The sequence below is a fragment of the Chanodichthys erythropterus genome, chromosome 15, assembly GCF_024489055.1.
Source record: "Chanodichthys erythropterus isolate Z2021 chromosome 15, ASM2448905v1, whole genome shotgun sequence".
NCBI classification, from domain to species: Eukaryota; Metazoa; Chordata; class Actinopteri; order Cypriniformes; family Xenocyprididae; genus Chanodichthys; species Chanodichthys erythropterus.
In genome coordinates this window covers 23210186-23231100 of record NC_090235.1, presented here as the reverse complement: position 1 = coordinate 23231100, position 20915 = coordinate 23210186, and the positions used below count along the sequence as shown (strand labels likewise).

At 42.2% G+C, this 20915-nt stretch overlaps 1 protein-coding gene across 1 annotated transcript in view; it reads left to right on the top strand.

Annotated features, from left to right (window-relative positions):
• Window positions 1–1881: 1881 nt before the first annotated feature.
• The window catches only part of dlgap3 (discs, large (Drosophila) homolog-associated protein 3), a 94025-nt gene continuing 74991 nt past the window's right edge, over window positions 1882–20915 (top strand). Inside the window, exon 1 of the mRNA XM_067411704.1 lies at window positions 1882–2002. Within this exon, the coding sequence (XP_067267805.1) occupies window positions 1942–2002 (61 nt within the window). The 5' untranslated portion in view covers window positions 1882–1941. The remainder of the gene's footprint in view (window positions 2003–20915) is intronic.

Sequence of the window (20915 nt, the reverse complement as noted above, 5' to 3'; positions counted from 1 at the left end):
AAAAAAAAAAAAAAAAACGCTAGCAAAAGTCTAGTGTTTTTCACTGTAAACTCACCCAAAACCTCCTGAAGTTTGATTTTTTTTCTTTTAAAAAGATATATTTGGATGTTTTAAACTTTCAGATGAAATTTTGTCTAAATGTAACTATCTCTAAGCAAGTTATAGCCATTTGTTACAATATTACTCTAGATAAAACTACAATATTACTCTTTAGGCATAAACAGGTGTACTTTGTTTATTGATATAACAACCAAACAGAGCAGTCCTGTGGCTGTACTCCTCACTGAATGTGTCGCATTTGATTGCACCGGTTAACTGCATAGAGACACGTTTGAAAAAAATAACTTATCCGATGTGAAACTGTTTTATGCTGATTTTTGATTCATATTAAGTAAAAGTCATGCTTTGTAACATGAGTGTTCTCATTCAAATCTGTAATGTTTGTGTTTGTTTTCATACACGCAGATACACGCGCATACAAATACTTTCACTTTGTGCTTATTCATACTTCCAAAGAAACATAATAGTATAATGGCTCAAATGAGCAAAACCCATGTTTATTGGTTGAGATGATGATGGTTTGAACCAATCTGGGCATAGGAGGTGGGACTAGGCATCAACAGTCGTTCCTGTTTGGCTTTGAGGAACAAACCATGCATTGCCTTAACGAATCAATGCTGCAGATTTTGATGGCATAACCAGTCTCACCATGGAGCCTCTGAATGTCAGAATAAGATAAATGTGATATCACTGGAAGGCCACGAATCTCCACTTTACGGTACATTTTGCATACAGATTGGATTAGCGGTTCAAAAGTTATTAAACATTTTAGAACGATAGTTCTTTTTGGCCGGCAGCCGTCTTTGTTTTTGAGGGAACGAAATAGTAAATTGTGCGCACGTTTTAGTAAATTGTACACACAATTTAGTAAATTGAGGGAACAAAATAGTAAATCGTGTGCACAATTTAATTTTTTTCTCGGGTGTCATGTGGGGGGTTATATGGTGGGGGCGCTGTTACACATCTTCTGAAAGAGTACTGGAACTCCTGATCAAAACACAGGCAAAGAAGAAGCAGAAAAAAGTGATAGCATATGTAAGCAGATGCATATGTAAAATAATGCAATCATCAACATTAAATGGCATATATCGAAACTGGCTAACATTACCGAATTAAATGTCGATCCAGGACGAGGTATAGGACTGTGCAAGATTTGGGGGTGTTGATGGACTAGATCTACTCCATCTGTGTCCTGAATCAGATCCAGATGTAGTCTTTGACAAAACGTGAAAATTAGCAAAAATGCTGGCTGGCAACTTTTCAAAAATGCTGGGGAAAGAGTTAAAAATGGTGTATTATGCTGCCAGGCCAGTAGTTGGCGATGTCACTTTGTAAAGAAAGACTATATGTGCCTCTAGACTGAACTCGTAATACACATACAAATGACTTTACAGTTTTCAAAAATTCTCGTTCTTGTAGTTTATATGGAGATGATAAAATCTTGCTCCTTGAAACCCGTTTTCAAAAATTCAGTGTTTCATCTCATCTACTTCATGATAGGTTCATGATGAATCATCCAAAGAAAACATCAGTTTGTCCATGATGTAGGAGAACCACTCTTAAGGTTAATAAGAGAAGTTGCCTCTGTAATTGCTCCTCCTCTTAAGACTTTGACATCTGATGTTGCAATACATACTGGAGGTATGATGGATTGCCACACATGTTCACTATCTTGGTTAACTGACTTCCTGGTGCTAAATCTTTCATGTGTTTTTGTTGTTAGTTTGTTGCGTAATAGAAATCGGGGAAAGGTGGATGCATGTTGTTGTCATCCTTCCTCCTGCCTGAAGGGATCAGGCAAAGCAGAGTGTGGGGATAATCTTGAGATTGAGCGAAATCCAGAAATGGCAAATAGCCATAACAGGCGAGCCAGCCAAGTGGATGCAAGGAACAGGGATACGAAATGAAGTTGACAACACAAAAGTCTTTACAAAGACAAAAGGTATTTTTAAAGTTTCTCTGGATGCAGATGTGTGGTAAATATGGTGACCGTGATTAGAAGTCTACTGACTGACAGATATCCTGGGCTTCAATTCATAACCTTGAAGCAAAGGTCATGTGAGGTGTGAAGGTGCCAAGATGAAAGAGAAAAGTTTGGATGGTTCCCAAGACAACTGACTTCGGGCCAGAATACAAATGTCCTAAATATTTATCATATGATGTATTATGCTTGCATTTAATATTATATTTTCTGTCTAATAATATCTGAAAACAAGCAGAATTAATGCAAGACAAATTGGGCTGCAAGAGATACGTTCGGATATTTTTGTCGATTTGATAATACTTGCATTGCACTGTTATGATAATCATAGCATTAAAAATTGGGAACCGTACTAAACTTAAGTGATCGGCATTGGCAAATATTCATTAGCCTCTATGATCTGCATCATTCAATGACAATATTAGATCAAATTATTTTTTAGCATTGCAAACACCAGTCACGTACCAAAATAGATGTGCCATATAAATTACTGAAGCTGAAGCAGTTAATTAGCTAAAGGAGTTAATTATCTAAATAGTTTTCATTTAAATGAAGGTGTTGTGCATTAATTGCATGTATTAAAAGGATGAAAAGTTTGATAGAGTTGATGAGCTGATGTTACTGGCTCACCCCAAGCTGCACGGGTCAGCAGGTAAGAGAGAGAGAAAGCAGCAAATGAGCTAATAATGTTCTGGATTTATTCCTTATATTATTGTGTGGTCATGTTGTATTTTAGCTGTAATAAATATCATGTAATATTTTAGATGTGCCTATTTAATTTTTATTTTTTATAATAATAATAATAATAATGTTGTTGTTGTCAAAATTATAATAATCATAGAGAGGATGGAAAATTATTAAAAACCCTATTTTCACTATTTTGACACAAAACCAAAACCAAAATTAAAATAAGTATATGGTATGACTGCTATAGATGGAAGAGTTTTAGATGTACTATTTATTTATTCATATTTTTTGCATACTTTGTCTCTTCATTAATATAATAGTCTATTGAATAAGCCCATTTACTCTGTTGTTTTGAATATAGTACTGGGCAAAAAGTGGTTCAAGCCAAAAAAATAACTAAACACTAAGCTTTTAATTGTCTTAAAGAAGATATGTTGACTAATGTTGGTAACCAGACAGTTGACGCTATCCATTGACTTCCATAGTAGGAAAAAAAAAATACTATGGGAGTGAATGGCTACTGTCAGCTGTCTGGTTACCAACATTCTTAAAATCTTCTTTTTTGTTCAACAGAAGAAAGAAACTCATACAGAATTGGAACAACTAGAGTAAATCATGACAGAATTTCCATTTTCGGGTAAGTTATCCGTTTAACCACAAATTAGTGGTCAGGGAATTAGCAAAATATAAGCAAATACACTACTTAAAAACGTAGTTACAAAAAAAAAAAACATCAAAGACAGAATGAAGATTTTGTCTGAATATGGGAAGTTGTGTGTAGAGTGATGAATCACAATTAGCATGGTGATGCTAAATAGTGCTGTCTTCAAAAATCTGGTGAGAAATATAATAATAAATGCATCTATACCACAGTGAAGCATGGAGGAAGAGGTGCCATTGTGATTTCATTTTTAGCTGCTGCTATTGTTGAGCTGCTTCACTGTGAAAAGTCATTTAATGCTTTGGAGTACAGAAGAGCTTTGCAGAATGGCTTGCTTCCCACAAATGAAAAGTTGTTATCTAAAGAGGAATGATCAGATGGTATTTTTCGACAAGACAATACTTTTGCCCAAAATTGCAAAGAAATCCAAGAAGTGGCTTGAGAACACGTCCGTCAGGCTCATGTTTTGGTCAGAGTCCAGATTTGAACCCTATAGTGAATAACTGGTCTCACATTAAACTCAAATGAACTGTATGACATTTTCCAATTACTCATGAACAGTTTGAAGCCATTAACATTGAGTAGAACAACACTGACTCTTGTGATTAAAATGGCTAAGAATAAAAAGACCATTAAAAGGCCACTAAATATTTAGCTTTTTTTTTTTTTTTTTTTTTTTTTCATGTTTTTGCCCAGGAGTTTAAGATAAACTACCAAAACTGCAGCTGAAATGGTCATTTGTGATGGATTCTGCTTAGCTAGATATGTGTTGTGTGTTGTTAAATGAGAAATCAGTGAGAGGGTGGAAAATGATCATTAAAACTACAAGTTGCACTTTATATTGATCCACTTTTGTCATACTAACTATAAGTAACTTTGCCACTTCATTTCAACGAACTCTCAGAGTATTAGTAGACTGTTAGGATAGGGTTAGGGTAAGTTGACATGTACTTGCAAAGTTACTTATAGTCAGTATAATGTTTGTTGAGGGACCATCAAAATAAAGTGTTAGCAGATATTAAGCAGACAATCTACTAATACTCTGAGAGTTAGTTGACATGTAGTTGCAAAATTACTTATAGTTAGTAGAATGTCCATAGTGGACTATCAAAATAAAGTGTTACCAAACCCCAATTTTGACTATTGAACTGCAGTTAAATTGTTTGCTGGTGGTACATTTTCTACTTTTAGATTCTGGATGTGTGTTGCACTGAGCACAAGAATCCATCTGTTCCTCAGATTTAACACCAATGTGTTTTATGTCAGATTCTAAAGGTGATGATACATGGGGCAACTTTTTGAGCAATGTTGCTGAGCAAATGTTGCTTGGGCACTTTCCCACGAATCTTTTGTTTTGAATCAGTGGTTCGGAGCGTGTATCAAACTGCCAAAGTCACGCCCCCAGTGGTGAACCATTGAAATTTCGAAACACTTACGACGTAACGAAGCCTCGTTTACTGAAATCATGTGATTTTGGCAGTCTGATACACGCTCCGAACCACTGATTCGAATCAAAAGATTCCTAAAGCTTCGAAGCTTCATGAAGACGTGTTTTGAAATCGCCCATCACTAGATAATTATGTGCATTAATGTGTGTGTAGACATGAACTTTCTTTTCAAATCTGATCATGAGTAGTCACAGACGCTGCATTTGAGATGAATGTTACTATCAGGTGTAGCAGTGTACTGTTTCAGGTAACCATTTGTGATTAGGCCACATGGCCTAAAGGACTATTCTGTGACATTTTCCCAACAGAGAGAATTCTTTTTCTCTAATGCTTTTCTCATATTGAATTCTGTGTGAGGGGTTACAGGTTGAGCGAATGAGCCACCACAGACTCATAGCAGTGTCATAATGTGTGTATTTTTTGGGGACATGACATCCCACAGGCAGAATGGACACCTACACTGATGGGCGGATAAATGAATGCATTAGTAAACTCAGTAATACTTGCCTGCACACTGAAGCCGTTTGGGACAAAGTGTGTCTTTTTATGTGTCTGTATATGCACATTCTAGCAAGTAATCTTTCTTCTCTCTCTGTTTCGACATCCATCTCTCATTAGCCACACGTATTTGTCTGTGCTCCATGTAGGGGGTAGTGATTGATGTAGATAAGGTATCAGCTATCTGTTTCTTACAGGGTAGTTGTTTGCTGTCTTAATGGGCTCATTTGTAACCTTATGAAGCAGACTGGAGGCATGAAGCTTAGATACATGGTAGACTGTAAATAAATCTGTCTAGGGAACTGTGTTTCTCTCTGTTTCCTTGCTCATTCTTCATATTCTTTTTACTTCTAAAGTCTTTTCACACTGCATTTAACCCTGGGTTAACATCTTTTTAAACCCCAGTTTAAGGCCACTAAATCACTATGAAATCAAAATTGGTCATTCTTATTCTCTGGAATATTGTAATATTTATAATAAATGATTTACCCATGCACATCATTATTTTTTAATGTTCAATAATGTATTTTTTAGTCTATGCTGTTTTCAGTTGATGAACAGAACGTTGTAGTGTGCCTCCCATCAAATTTCAATTCTCAGATTTGCGCTCTTTAAAGGGGGGTATAATGCTATTTCTTGTATTCTGACTTATTTACACTGTTAAAGAGTTGGATTCTCATGATAAACATGGTCAAAGTTTCAAAACACGAGTTGGACTTATTACAGAGTTTTTCTGTGCTGAAAATAATTCCCAGTCCTCATAATCTTCGCAATCTTTTTTCCGAGTATGGGCTTTTGCAACGTCTTAAAGGTAGGAATTCCTTGTACGGGCTCTTCTCCCGGAAGAGCGCACGCGCACACGTTGACCAGAGCGAGAGAGCAAGAGCACGCCCATCAACGCGCGTTCAGCTTTACAGAAGTCGTCAGCAGCAGAAATCAACGAATGTCACGAAATCAACAATGTCACCAAAGAAGTGTGTTTTTGGTTGTGAGGGAAAGATAACCTTGCTTCCCAATGAACCCAGTGTTAAGAAGAGCTGAGAATTTTGAGCTAATGCATTACATTAAGGTGCTCTCGAAATTTGTTATTAAAATAACCATAGAAACGTCTCGGTTACAAAGGTAACCCTCGTTCCCTGAAGGAGGGAACGGAGACGTACGTCGGACAGACCGACGAATAGGAATCTCGCTAGAGAGGCCAATCTACTTCGCGTGTAACTAAACGAGCCAATGCACATTGGCATGCAATCATATGCATCAGCTGCTCGCCTCGCAGCGCGGGTATATAATGAGCAGCAGGTGCGTTGCATCTTCAGGTTTTCGCTGAGGAGCCGAACCGGATAGGCGGCAGCATCAGCGGGGTACAGCGACTGTGGCGACGGGACGTACGTCTCCGTTCCCTCCTTCAGGGAACGAGGGTTACCTTTGTAACCGAGACGTTCCCATTCAGTCGGTCACGTTTCGACGTACGTCGGACAGACCGACGAATAGGAATCCCTACCAAAGCGCCACAGGAGCTGCCCCTTCCAGCGCTCTGTTGCAAGCCACCTGAACCCCCTTGCCTGAGGATGGTGGGACAGGGCTAACACAGAGAGAGTCGATCACTGCTGTTCCCCAAAACCCATTCAGTGAGACTATTGGATAACGCTGGGAAAGCGTACCCTTCGCTGGGAAAGGAACGCTGCGGAAGCCACATCCTTCCCCGAAGGAGTTATGTGGAGAAGTACATATGGACTAACCCTGTAGGGCTGTGCTACATATGGAAGAGCTGGGGTGACTCCAACCCGATGAAGGGTAGGTTCTCCCAGAGGGAAAGACACGGGCTTTGTTTAGGAGCAACCGTGGAACCAACCATATGGGATCCCCGTAGGGTCACACATATGGAACCCAGCCTAAACCCGGTTCTCAAGGATACAACGGAGTATAGGCCTGGCGCCAGACGCTCCGCCACGTCGGCTACCGAAGGGTAACCGGAGGACTCAACAGGGTCTGCCCGTAGGGACTCTCTGGAGAATAGAATGCGCATGTAGCGCAGCAAGCCGACACTAAGCCGGGGCCTCTCCGTGCCTCTGACCTGAGGCGAGAACACGGGAGGAGACCGGCTCGACACGAAGGCTATAGTATCTAGCGAACGTGTTAGGTGTCGCCCAGCCCGCAGCTCTACAAATGTCTGTTAGCGAGGCGCCACGAGCCAGCGCCCAGGAGGATGCCACACCTCTCGTGGAGTGGGCATGCAACCTGAGCGGGCAGGGCACGCCCTGAGCTTGGTAAGCCAGGGCGATGGCATCCACTATCCAGTGGGCCATCCTCTGCTTGGAGACAGCCTTTCCTTCTGCTGGCCTCCATAACAGACAAGAGCTGGTCTGAGGTCCTGAGGCTTTAGGTTCTGTCTATGTACAGTCGCAAAGCGCGGACTGGACAGAGTAAAGCCAGGGCTGGGTCTGCCTCCTCCGAGGGCAGCGCTTGCAGGCTCACTCACCTGGTCCCTGAAGGGACTGGTAGGAACCTTGGGCACATAGCCAGGCCGGGGTCTTAGTACCACGTGGCTATCACCCGGCCCGAACTCCAGGCACGATTCGTCGACCGAAAATGACTGCAGGTCCCCTACCCTCTTGATGGAGGCCAATGCCACCAGCAGCAAAGTCTTCATAGACAGAATCTTTAAGTCTACTGACAGCAAGGCTCAAAGGGAGCAATCTGAAGTGCTCTCAGCACCAGAGTGAGGTCCCAAGAGGGGTAGGGACGAGGGGACGAGAAGGATTTAACCGTCTCGCCCCCCTAAGGAACCTGATGACAAGGTCGTGCTGACCAACAGATTTGCCATCTAAGTGGTCGTGGTAAGCGGATATAGCAGCAGTATGGACTTTTGAGGGTGGAGGGGGACAGCTCTACGCTCCAACCCTACTGCAAGAAGGAAAGCACGACTCTGATCGAGCATCTTCGGGGTCTTCCCGGCGAGAAGAGCACCACCGACGAACAGGTTCCACTTTGGAGGCGTAAGCACGTCTCGTAGACCGTGCACGTGCCGAAGTGATGGTGTTAAGTACCTCAGGGGTAAGTCACCTAGAACCTCCGCATCCCGTCCAAGGGACCAGACATGGAGTTTCCAGAGGTCTGGACGCGGGTGCCAAAGAGTGCCCCGTCTCTGAGAAAGAAGGTCTTTCCTCAGAGGGATGGGCCAGGGAGGGGCTGTCGCGAGGAGTGAGAGTTCTGGGAACCAGGTCCGGTTGGGCCAGTAAGGCGCAACTAACAAGACCTGCTCCTCGTCCTCCCTGACTTTGCACAGGGTCTGTGCAAGTAGGCTCACTGGGGGAAACGCATATTTGCGCAGGCCCCGGGGCCAGCTGTGAGCCAGTGCATCTGTCCCGAGTGTCCCCTCGGTCAGAGAGTAAAACAACTGGCAGTGGGAGGTTTCTGGTGAGGCAAACAGGTCTACCTGAGCCTTTCCGAATTCTCTCCAGATCAGCTGAACCACCTGGGGGTGGAGTCGCCACTCTCCTGGCAGCGCAGCTCGTGATAGCTCGTCGGCCACACGGTTGAGCACACCGGAGACATGAATGGCGCGAAGCGTCCTCAGATGCTTCCGACTCCACAGGAGGAGATGGCGGGCGAGTTGTGACATGCGACGGGAGCGTAGACCACCTTGACGGTTGATGTACGCAACGGTCGCAGTGTTGTCCATACGGACCAGTACATGCTTGCCCTGAAGCAGGCCTTTGAGGCGGCTCAGAGCAAGGCGTACTGCCAGCAACTCGAGGCAATTGATGTGCCAATGCAGATGGGGTCCCGTCCAAACCCCTGAGACTGCATGCCCGTATTACGTGGCACCCCAGCCGGTGGCAGAAGCATCTGTGAACACCACAGCATGCCGGGACACCTGTTCTAGGGGCACCTGCCCGAAGAAACAAGGGGTCCGACCACGGACTGAAGGTTCGGCGGCACTCCTGAGTGATTGGCACCCGGAATGTGCCGCGCTGCCACGCCCATCTCGGGACTCGGCCATGAAGCCAGTGCTGAAGCGGTCTCATATGAAGCAGACCGAGCGGTGTTACAGCCGCAGCAGCCGCCATATGCCCCAGGAGCCTCTGAAAGAACTTCAGTGGGACCGCTGTCCTGCCATTGAATGTATTCAGGCAGTTCAACACTGACCGAGCACGTTCCTCTGTGAGGCGTGCTATCTGCTCGACCGAATCCAACTCCATACCGAGAAAAGAGATCCTCTGCACCGGGGCGAGTTTGCTCTTTTCCCAGTTGACCTGAAGCCCCAACTGGCTGAGGTGTCTGAGCACCAAATCCCTGTGTTTGCACAACTGATCCCGGGACTGTGCTAGAATGAGCCAGTCGTCGAGATAGTTGAGAATGCGAACACCCCGTTCTCTCATGGGAACAAGGGCTCCCTCCACGACTTTCGTGAAGACGCGGGGAGACAGGGCCAGCCCGAAGGGTAGGACTCTGTACTGATATGCTCAACCTTCGAACGCGAATCTCAGGAATGGCCTGTGTCGCGGAAGAATTGAAACATGGAAGTACGCGTCCTTCAGGTCAATCGCTGCAAACCAATCTCGGGACGGATGCACTCGAAAAATGCGTTTTCTGCGTGAGCATTTTGAATGGTAGCTTGTGGAGGCTCCGATTCAAAACTCGCAGGTCCAAGATCGGTCGTAACCCGCCGCTTTTCCTGGGTACAATGAAGTAGGGGCTGTAGAACCCCGACCTCAAATCGGCTGGAGGGGACCGGCTCTATCGCGTCCTTCGCCAGTAGGGACTGCGATCTCCGCACGCAGGACAGGGGCATCGGCATCTTTCACTGTAGTGAAGAGGACGTCCCTGAACTTGGGGGGAGCCGGGCGAACTGAATCGCAAAGCCGACCCTGATGGTCCGAAGGAGCCAGCGAGACGGACTGGGGAGCGCTAACCCGGCTCGCAGAGACCGTACAAGCAGGACCAAAGGGACCACCGGTGTACCCGCAGCAGGGCAGCGAGGTGGAACACAGGGACGCGGCTCGGGGGCTCTCTTTGTGAGGCGGCCCGAAGCGGCGTCACAGTGTGCTAGGCAACACTTACCTGGCTCCACGGATGGACAGAGGGAGCAGTCGAGGCTTTGGCTGCCCGCTGCTCGCTGCTGTCCACTGGCGACAGAAGAGGGGGATGAGAATGGTGAGGTTTTTCTCCTCCCACTGCTCTCCAAACCCTCTTCAGACCTGGAAATGGAGGAACTGCTCTTTAAAATTTGGGTACCGCTGCCTCTTGGGTCAGTGGCGGAACAGAAACAAACCCAATAAAGGATTTACCACCTGGCCCTCCTCCAGGGGTGGAAGAGCAGCCCCACCCATCTCTGGGTCGCCCGTCTCAGGGGTGATTCTCACCAACCAGTTAAACAGCTGCAGAGACGGGAGGCGTCATCTCCCCGCAATGGATACAGCAGAGCCTGCTGGGCCGGAGTTTCTTGCAGGGGACGACACCCTTGGCGACGAGCAGACTGAGGGGCGGCCCAAGAGGAACTCAATGGTTTGTCATGGGAAGCTCCCCTATCCGCTACTAACTGAGGAGAACCGCTGGGCTCAGTCCTCGACAGTGTCACCGAAAGGCCACCTCGTAAGATGGGAGCATTGGAGAAAGCATTAGCTTGACAACCTCTCACACCTCACAAGGTAAGCCAGGGGGCACTTCTGGACCACGGAGGTGGACATCGTCTGGCTGAGGGCCTGCGCCGTGACTTTGATCACGGTTAGTCAACAAGCGCAGCTCAACCCCAGCACAGAACTACCCTCATGCAAAAAGAGTGCCTTGGCCTCACATGCAGGGTGGGTGTGGTCTGTGTACAGCCACCCCATCCAAGAGGGTAGTGAGAGAGGAAAAACTTATGCAGATTGGCACCTTTGGCATTCCATATTTATGGCACCAATATACCCCCATACTGCCAAGTTTTCCATGCACATCTGGAAGACCCAGGAAAGCATGGCTGTAATCTCTGAATCTGAGTCAGCATAAGCACACACCATTACAGTGGGCAGCGTCACCCTCATTTCCAGAGCATAACAGCACTCTCTCCGATGCTGCAATCGACGTCTGTCCCTCAGCTGGAGCTCTGAATGAAATGCTAGGTTCCCCTATGAAAAGGACCAGCAATCCAATCCAGAAACTGCACAGCTTGCAATGCGCTAGAGAGGAGGGGCCCTAGGGGGTTGGTTCCCCGAAGGAACCCCTCAACCTCATGTCACCCAAGCCATATCAGCAAAGTAGACCTCTTCTGGTGCACCAGAGAGGGCGCTACAATGGAGATTACGCAAGGGAACCGCGCATCTAGAGCGCCGAGCGAGCGCTGGGTTGCCGTGACAACCCGCGCTGCAGCCCGGCAGCTCGACAGCACACGACACGCTGAGGAGAGAGAGGTTTGCTCGCTGATCTCCGCGGTCTCCCAGAGTGTCGGGCAGAGCCGCGGCTGTGCTTTTACACACACGCAGCGGCTGGCCAACAACAGAGGGGACTCAAGCTTTCCGGAGAAAGAAGAGTTGACCGGCGTGCCGACGTGGTCATGTTCCCATGCGAAAACATGAACACCCACGAACATCATTTCAGCACGCGCCCAGACATGCGAAACGGTGATCGTGGCCGTCAGTGAGGACAGGAACGATCGCATCCAGAAACACAAGTAGGATGTCGTCTTTAAAAAGACGCGAATCTACTTGTGTAAGCTCTTTCAGGGACTTTACTTCTTTTAGAAGTGCTGAAGCACGCAGGGGAACGGCCACCGCAACACAGACAGGGATTGTGTGCAGCCTGTCATGTGCTTTCTCTCTCTTTGAAGGCGCTCACTCTTACCAGCCGTAAAAACGGCTTTTCAGCGCTCAAAAGCGCACCGTACCGGCCGTGAGAACAGCCTTCTGACGCTGTCAAACAGCTATTTGCTCAAAAACGGCAAACGAAACAGAAAAAGAGAGGACGTCGACCCCGCTGCTGTGCTGTTCGCCCGCACTCGGAAAAAAAGAGAAGTTCAACCAAAAGCTTGACTCGTCTTCTAGCAGACACTCGCTTGCAGAGAACAGGAACAAACACCGTTCGGCTCCGAAGCGAAAAGCTGAAGATGCAACGCACCTGCTGCTCATTATATACCCGCGCTGCGAGGCGAGCAGCTGATGCATATGATTGCATGCCAATGTGCATTGGCTCGTTTAGTTACACTCGAAGTAGATTGGCCTCTCTAGCGAGATTCCTATTCGTCGGTCTGTCCGACGTACGTCGAACGTGACCGACTGAATGGGAACTGATAGTTGCAACCACTTTTTTATTGGTTAAAATGAATGGAGTGAGTAAGACTGCATCAAATGTAGGGCTGCCCCCTAATAGTCGACTAACCGTTAGTCAACTTGAAGAGGCTTGGTCGACCAAGATTTTATTAATCGGTTAGTCGCAGAAAAAAAAATCTCCACAGGAAGTGGCGAGGTCACGCAGTCCTAGAGGCACAGATCATTAACTGCAGGAAATCCAAACATTCACCTATCATTTATCGACCTCAAATATGGCTTATCACTTGAAACATGTAAGTCGCAACTTTAGTCATTCTCTTTAATGTTTGCCTATAGATAAATGTGCGCTATTATTTGGCGCATATCCAAGTGTTTGTGTGGAGAGCGTGTTTAGTGCATGACATGGAGGCGCCGGTGTGATCACTGCACTTAACTTAAAATACTCCGTCATTTTTGGTCATAGATAAGAGTAATGCAAAATGTAAAAGGTCTACTTTTATTTCTGTAAACTCACAATAACAGCAAAACGTTGTGCTTTTGTAAAACAATGAAAGCAATCAGGATGCGTTTTCTGATCTCGGTCTCGGTGAACTTGAGCTCGTAACAAGCATGAACCGAAACTCATCGTATAGGCTGCTTTCCTCACAGACACAAGAAATATATCTATAGCTTGGGATGTCTACTTTTAAACGAGCCAATTCAAATGGAAAATAAATATTCTCAGATTATGTAATCCATATGAAACTTGCATATAGGCGCGTCCACTACTGCGGAGATGAGAGATGAGTCAGCATTGTTGACTTAATCTCTGCAGCCGAAAACACAGAAAACATTATCAATAAATTATTAAAATGTTTAGACAGTCTCCTTGCTTTTTTTTTTCACAACACATTCATAATTGTTACGTTTGCCGGTGCACTGTGGCAAGCTTTATGCATGTGTTTGAGCACTGATTAGGCTATGTATACATAAGATTAAAGGCTCATTATTATGATTTATGGCTTATTAATACAAATGCGCGATTAGTCGACTAATGGCTTAAATGAACGACTACTGGTCGACTAGAAAAATCTTTATTCGAGGGCAGCCCTAATCAAATGTCTACTTTGTTGGCAATAGGCGCCTAAGTGCATATAATGTAAACAACACGAACGTAGTGAATTCATAAATTCATTATTCATCATTCACTATATGCTATACTCATTATAGTGATGCAAAAGTTATCCAGGGATAATGCGATGGTGTATTGTGTGTGTTTAAATACATTTGTTTAGCTGACCATTGATAGCTTGCAGACGATCGCTACACACAAGCTGCGCGTGCTGGTTGCTCTATAGCTCCACTCACACGGCACGCCTCCAGGTGTTCGGCTGTTTTCGGAAAGACTTGGTACAGCGTATGTATCTTTTATAAATATGAGAAAACTAAAGACTTTTCAGAGATATGAAAGATGCAATACTACTCTATAGGTACTCAAGATTAACGTGAGATGGGCTGAAAATGTGTGTGATACCCCCCCTTTAATGTGGCATGAGAGATCACTGTAACCCCTCAGTTCAAGCGAAGCGGCAGTGCAAAGCGCACCTTAACTGATCATCTCTTCTGCTTTACTACTAGTTATAGCATGAAATAAACATGAATGGACATCAGAGGGAATGTTAAAAGATACAGTACAACTTACCGAAATCTGTATCATGTCGTGGAAAGAACAGCTTGTAAACAATACAAGTACTTTAATGATACATTTACTTTAGAAAAATGACCATAAACGTGTTAGTCTAGAGAGGAGCATTTTGCTAAATATATTTACTGTTCTTCAGTATTTAATGTATGTTTGAATAAATCCATCATGAAAACAAGTAGGAGTAGAAACATAATCATTAAGTGTTTGTATAGAATGTTAACCTTCAGTATTATAGTAATGTACCAACTGACTCTCATGTATAGTTTATATTTGCCAAGTATTGTACCTGATATCTATCCAATTTAATTGATATAGAATTTAAAATTGGTATCAAATCGAATTGCAAGCTTGTGAATCGAAATTGAGTCTCGAAATTTGTGTCAGTACCCAGCCCTACCAACTTTAAACCTGGCTAAATCAGTTATTTGCCATTTTGAAATGGGTTTAGCACCAAGGAGATCTATAATACCTGTGGAAGTTTTCTGTTAGCATTCCTGTTCATATGAAAAGCACTTATTTGATGTCAGGTTTTGAGCCAATCACCTGAGCAGATGATGACATCATGACAAAGCTGATTGGCTGATGACACTACAAGATTACAGGAAACAATGAGGTGCTAGAATGTTACAGTGAGTTGTTTAGCCATGGACAACCAATCACAAACCGGACAATACTTGCATATTCATGACCTTAGTGTTACAGAGTGCCTCAGGGATGATGCATTTTTGTAGGCAAAACCCGGAAGCGAGTTAGCATTTTAGGACTTCTGGTTCCAATGCCGTAAAGTCTATGGGTTTTTGCTAAATCGCCTGAAATAAGGTCTGTGGTTAACAAAGCCTCTAACTACTTTCACGTTTTGATCTATGACATAAAACACACCAGTTATAACCCACTTGTGATTTTTTCAAACGTTAACTGTGTCTTAAAATCGACGGTAGCTAACAAATTGCTAAAAGGGACTACTTCCTTTGGCGGGGACTTTAGACGTCATCTTTAAAAACTGAATATTTGGACAGCATTTCTCATGAAAAAGTGGATAAGTATTCATACACAGCACATATCATAATCAGCGAACATGTTTATAAATAAAGTTGTTTTCTAAATAAAGTTTGAGGAAGCTTGGTGGTGATGACGTTGATCCGCGACCATGGTGTGCTGTAGTCCGTTTATAGCCTACTGTTAGCCTTTCATATCTGACAACTTTATTTAGGCTTCAAAATCTATAAATGTTGTGTTAACTTGTAAAGATTATCTTGATAGACAAAACGTGTAAGTGTCATAACCCTTTGTTAAACACAGAGCTTATTGTCTGCGATTTTCCAAAAGTCTATGGGAAGAATGCATAGGCTTTCAATCGAGGGAAACCGTGCGCCGCTAACTTCCGAGTTGGCCTACAAAAACACGTCATCCCTGAGGCACTCTATTGTGGAAATATTCATAGCGTTTTAGCAATTAAGGGAAATAGTTTTTTTCTTTTTTCTTAATGGATAGCAAAATTTGGGCCCCCATTCACAACCATTATAAACCTTGGAGGACTAATGATATTTTTTTAAATATATCTCCGATTGTGTTTCTTTTGAAAGAAGATAGTCATATACACCTAGGATGCACTTGAGGGTGAGTAAATCATGGGATAATTTTCATTTTGGGGTAAACTATCCCTTTAAAACTGGTCATGTTTAGGGCAGTGATTCTCAACCAAGGGGCTTCAGCAAACAACTAAGGAGGCCAATGACTTAAAATGATTTGAAATAAAATACCGACCATGAAAATAATGCAAAATAAGTACAAAATCTTAATTTTCTTGAAAAACCTGGTTATATGAGGTAGCCTGTTTAAAAAAAAAAAAACTGATAAAGTCTGATAAAGCTTCATGAGTATTTTTTATAACAAATATAAATTTTTCTAGTTTTGCCAATCACTAAAATATTTTATCTGGAAGGAACTGTGAATAAAAATATTTTTAGTCTTTATACTTAATTCTAAGCCAATAAATCAAAAAAGTCACATGGCTTTTGAATAGTGTTGTGGGCAATGGGGGTCCTTGGAATCAAAATGGTTGAGAGCCACTGGTTTGACACAAGGTTAATTATGTGACGTGTGAAAAGACTATTTCTGTGCCCCTTTTTCTGTTATTTCCTGGAGAACAAATCAACCTTCTATGAACACACTGAAACTCGACATGTACATTTTTTATTTTACTCAATAGACTTTTTACATGGAATGCAAGAACAATGCAAAAGAAAAAAAAAACTCTAAGTATTATATAAGATAAAATATAAATTTCAAACATTAAATACAAGTAAACAGTCTGTAATAAAATAAGAACAAATAATCAAACTACAAGCAATTGCACAAATAAACTCAATAGAAAAATAAACAGTGCTTTTCATTTTTTTAAAGAAGTTAGATACAGATTACGTACAGAAATTGAATAAAGTAATCAAATTTTCATTCAGTACATAACCAACTATATTTACAAAAATACTCACCAAGACTGAGATTTTGAGATAATTTTGTGTGAAATTGTCCATTCACACACAAGAAGATGTGAAAGAGAATTCACTTCAGTATTTGTGTGCTCTCAGAAATATATGAAATATTTTGATATGATGTGCTAAACTTATTTTTTGCCTCTAACTCAATCACAGGTGAATGAAATCGTACGGTTTACTAGCCACTGGCTAATTAAAGACATTTTTTTCATTGCCTAGTGTGAAATTTTGTCGCAATGGGAGTGATTTATTTGGATTGTAGAGGGTTGCAAATGCAGAGAGAGGAGTAGAGACAGAGGGAGAAGGATGTCTTCAATGAAGATGGCTTTTTTCAGGGTGAGTTGGGATGAGTTGATGGAGAAGTATTGATTTTATTTTCTTATTATCATCCCTTCAGCTCGGCTTATCTGTGACAAGCAAAAGCGTAGACTAGAAATTAGCCTTGTACATATTTTCTCCCTTTTTTCCTTTTCATTGATTTCCCATGGAGAATACATTTCATTCTAATATTCTCTAACCCTAAGATAAGCATTGGTGATTTTGCAGGTTTTCCTTGTCGAAAATACCAGCTTTCTGGTCTGACAAATAAAAACAAAAAGCCACAAAGCTCTTATTTAGATTTCTGTTTAACTGCCTGATGCTCGTTCTTTCTTTATTGTTCTCTTTGTCTCTCAAATGATTTATATATCACTTGATACTGATGTGTGGGGTTGTCTAGTCATTGCTCCTCAACATCCATCTTCTCCTACATACCTACTGTAGTTCTTATTGTGTATGTGTAGGTGTGTGTGTGTGAGCGCATGAGACTTGTGAAAATCAAAGTTGTTAGGAGGCGCTCAGATGTGAGATGTTGTGAATTGCTGAGTTCTAATCAAAGTGATCCATCATGTTAGGGGTAAGTGAACAGAACAAAAGCACTCTACAGTTTTCAGTCCGGTGGGAGATTTCAGCTCACAGTTCTGGCACTCGAGATATCAAACTTCGATGTCTGAATCTTCTTTTACAGCAAAAGCTGGTTTACAGATGTGTGCATAGATGGTGTCACAAGACTTTAATGGATGGATGGTTAGACAAATTGCTCAAAATTTGTGCATATTTGATGGTTTTAAGTAGGGAACAGGGTTTTTCCTGGGTCAAAAATCCACACACACAGTAAAAAGTTTTAAAACTTTATTCATGCATCTCAAAGTCTTTGCATGCATCTATAGATTCTTCATGAGAGAAATAATGTTGTTGGCATTGCTTTAGATAAGGAACACCGTCAAAAAACACTGGATTATCCCTTCTGCGGTCCAGAAATCCCTCCAGCATCACAGACCCAACCCTTCCCAGAACCTACACAGATTTGTGCTCTGCTAATATTTCCTCCATATTTCCCTAGGACCTTTGCTGACCAATGAAATAGCTAAAGTACACAGGAGAGCGAAGCCGGTTACTACAGAATATAGTTATCACAGTATTGCGACAAACACAGTCAATTACTTACTAATTGCACCTTAAACCTCTACCGATGGAGCTGGAGATGCCTATTACCCAACGTGAGTAACATAATTATATACTGCAATGAAGAATTACAGGTGGGACCGCCCAGAAGCAGTTCAATAACCTCGGATCACAATATCTTAGAGTCAAACCTTGTGACAGTCCTGGGATAAATTACAAAAATTGACTCTGGATGATAATTATCTGTCTATTGTGGATCTGTCTGATTTGTTTATCTGACCTGCTCTAGATGTCCATATGTCAAATCCAAATGGAAAAGAAGCTTAAATAATTTTAAAGGAAAGCATTTTCTGATTGCAACAAAATCTCAGCTCGTCTCTTCATTTCTCCATTTGCCTGTTGTTCAGTTAATCAGCGGTGGAACAGAGAAGCTCATTCAGCAAGAGCTATCCAGCCATCACGGCACAATCCCAAACCCACCGCACTAGACAACAATTAATGAATCACCCTGCCAAAACGTCACAAACAAAACAGGCAACAAATATCACCCCAGTAAAATGTAATGATGGGGAATGTTTTAGAGCTTTGTGCTTAATAAGAATGCAAAGTATTTTCTTCCTTAACCAGGCAGCCATAATGGAGTCTGTAGCCAATCAGCTAATAAAATCAGCTGTATCTTATTTAGACAGTTTGTTAAGCATTCCATTTGCAGTATTTGCACATGAATGACTGTGCAATGAGTGTGTGCTGTGTTGTCGCCTGCCTGTGTGTGTGTGTGTGTGTTTGCACTTGAGTTGCTTTGAGTCCTAAGGGTGCTGGCAGATTTTTGTCTGTGTACGTTCTCCCGTGGTGAACGTTGGTCGCATTTCCAGCTGATCCTATACACGCAACATGCACATAATCGCAGGATGACGCACTCCCCCATACATAAACACAAAACAATGACTCACTCACTATTAGAAAATTGCATTTTTTCCATTAACAATTCTTTTACTATTTATAATTTGTTCAAACTATATACTTAACAAATAGGATATAATAAATAAATACATTGCTACTTTTTGGCTGCGTATTTTATTTATTTATTTATTATTTTAAAAGTCGCCTTTATTGTTTGTCTTTACCTTTGCGAACATTAGCATCTTTGCTTACATATAGTATATTAGAATAACATTTATTTATTCAATTATTTATTGTTGGATTTTAAGATTAACAAGTACGAAACAGTAACTTTTCAATTTAAAATTTCTATCTGCTGTTCAGTTAATAAGCCAAGAACTTCTCATTTCAATCAGTCAGTCAAACTGATTCATTTAAACGAACCGGTTCATAAGAATGATTCGTTCATGATTGCACTGGTCAATCGGTACGGTCCCACTTTATATTAAGTGGCCTTAAGTACTATGTACTTACATTTAAATTAATCATTTGATACAATGCACTTATTGTGTACATACATGTTTTTACATTGTACTTATATTTTAAAAACACATGCATGTTATTACATCTGTAATTAATTTCTGTAATTACATTTATAATTACACTGTTGACCCATCCCTTACACCTTACCTCACCCTTAAACCTACCCATACCACCAAACCTGTCCCTAACCTTACCCGTATCCTCCTCAATAGCAGCAAAAGTGTTTTGCAATACTATATGACCCCAATAAGTACATTGTACTTATTTTTTGATGCAAGTACATAGTAGTTAAGGCCACTTAAGGACCAGCGGTACTTTTGTTGTTGGTGTTGTGTTGAAAACAAATGTTTTGTTTCAGAATAAAAGATTCATAAGCAGAGCATTTTAGTATGTTTTTTAAAGGTGCCCTAGATTCAAAAATTGAATTTACCTCGGCATAGTTAAATAACAAGAGTTCAGTACATGGAAATGACATACAGTGAGTCTCAAACTCCCTTGTTTCCTCCTTCTTATATAAATCTAATTTATTTAAAAGACCTCCGAAGAACAGGCGAATCTCAACATGACACGACTGTTACGTAACAGTCGGGGTGTACGCCCCCAATATTTGCATATGCCAGCTCATTTTCCCAACATTATGAAAGGCATTAGACAAGGGCAGGCATTAATGTCTGGATATGCACAGGTGAATCAACAGACTAGGTAAGCAAGCAAGAACAATAGCAAAAAATGGCAGATGGAGCAATAATAACTGACATGATTCATGATAACATGATATTTTTAGTGATATTTGTAAATTGTCTTTCTAAATGTTTCGTTAGCATGTTGCTAATGTACTGTTAAATGTGGTTAAAGTTACCATCATTTCTTACTGTATTCACGGAGACAAGAGCCGTCACTATTTTCATTTTTAAACACTTGCAGTCTGTATAATTCATAAACACAACTTGATTCTTTATAAATCTCTCCAACAGTGTAGCATTAGCCGTTAGCCACGGAGCACAGCCTCAAACATCAATGTAAGCATCAAAATAAACACTGTACTTACGCGATTAGACATGCTGCATGACGAACACTTTGTAAAGATCCATTTTGAGGGTTATATTAGCTGTTTGAACTTTTTTTTATGTTGTTTAAGGCAAGCGCGAGCTCTTGGGGCGTGGAGCACCAGATTTAAAGGGCCACACACCCTGAATCGGCTCATTTCTAAATGCCCCAAAATAGGCAGTTAAAAAAATGAATTAAAAAAAATCTATGGGGTATTTTGAGCTGAAGCTTCACAAACACAT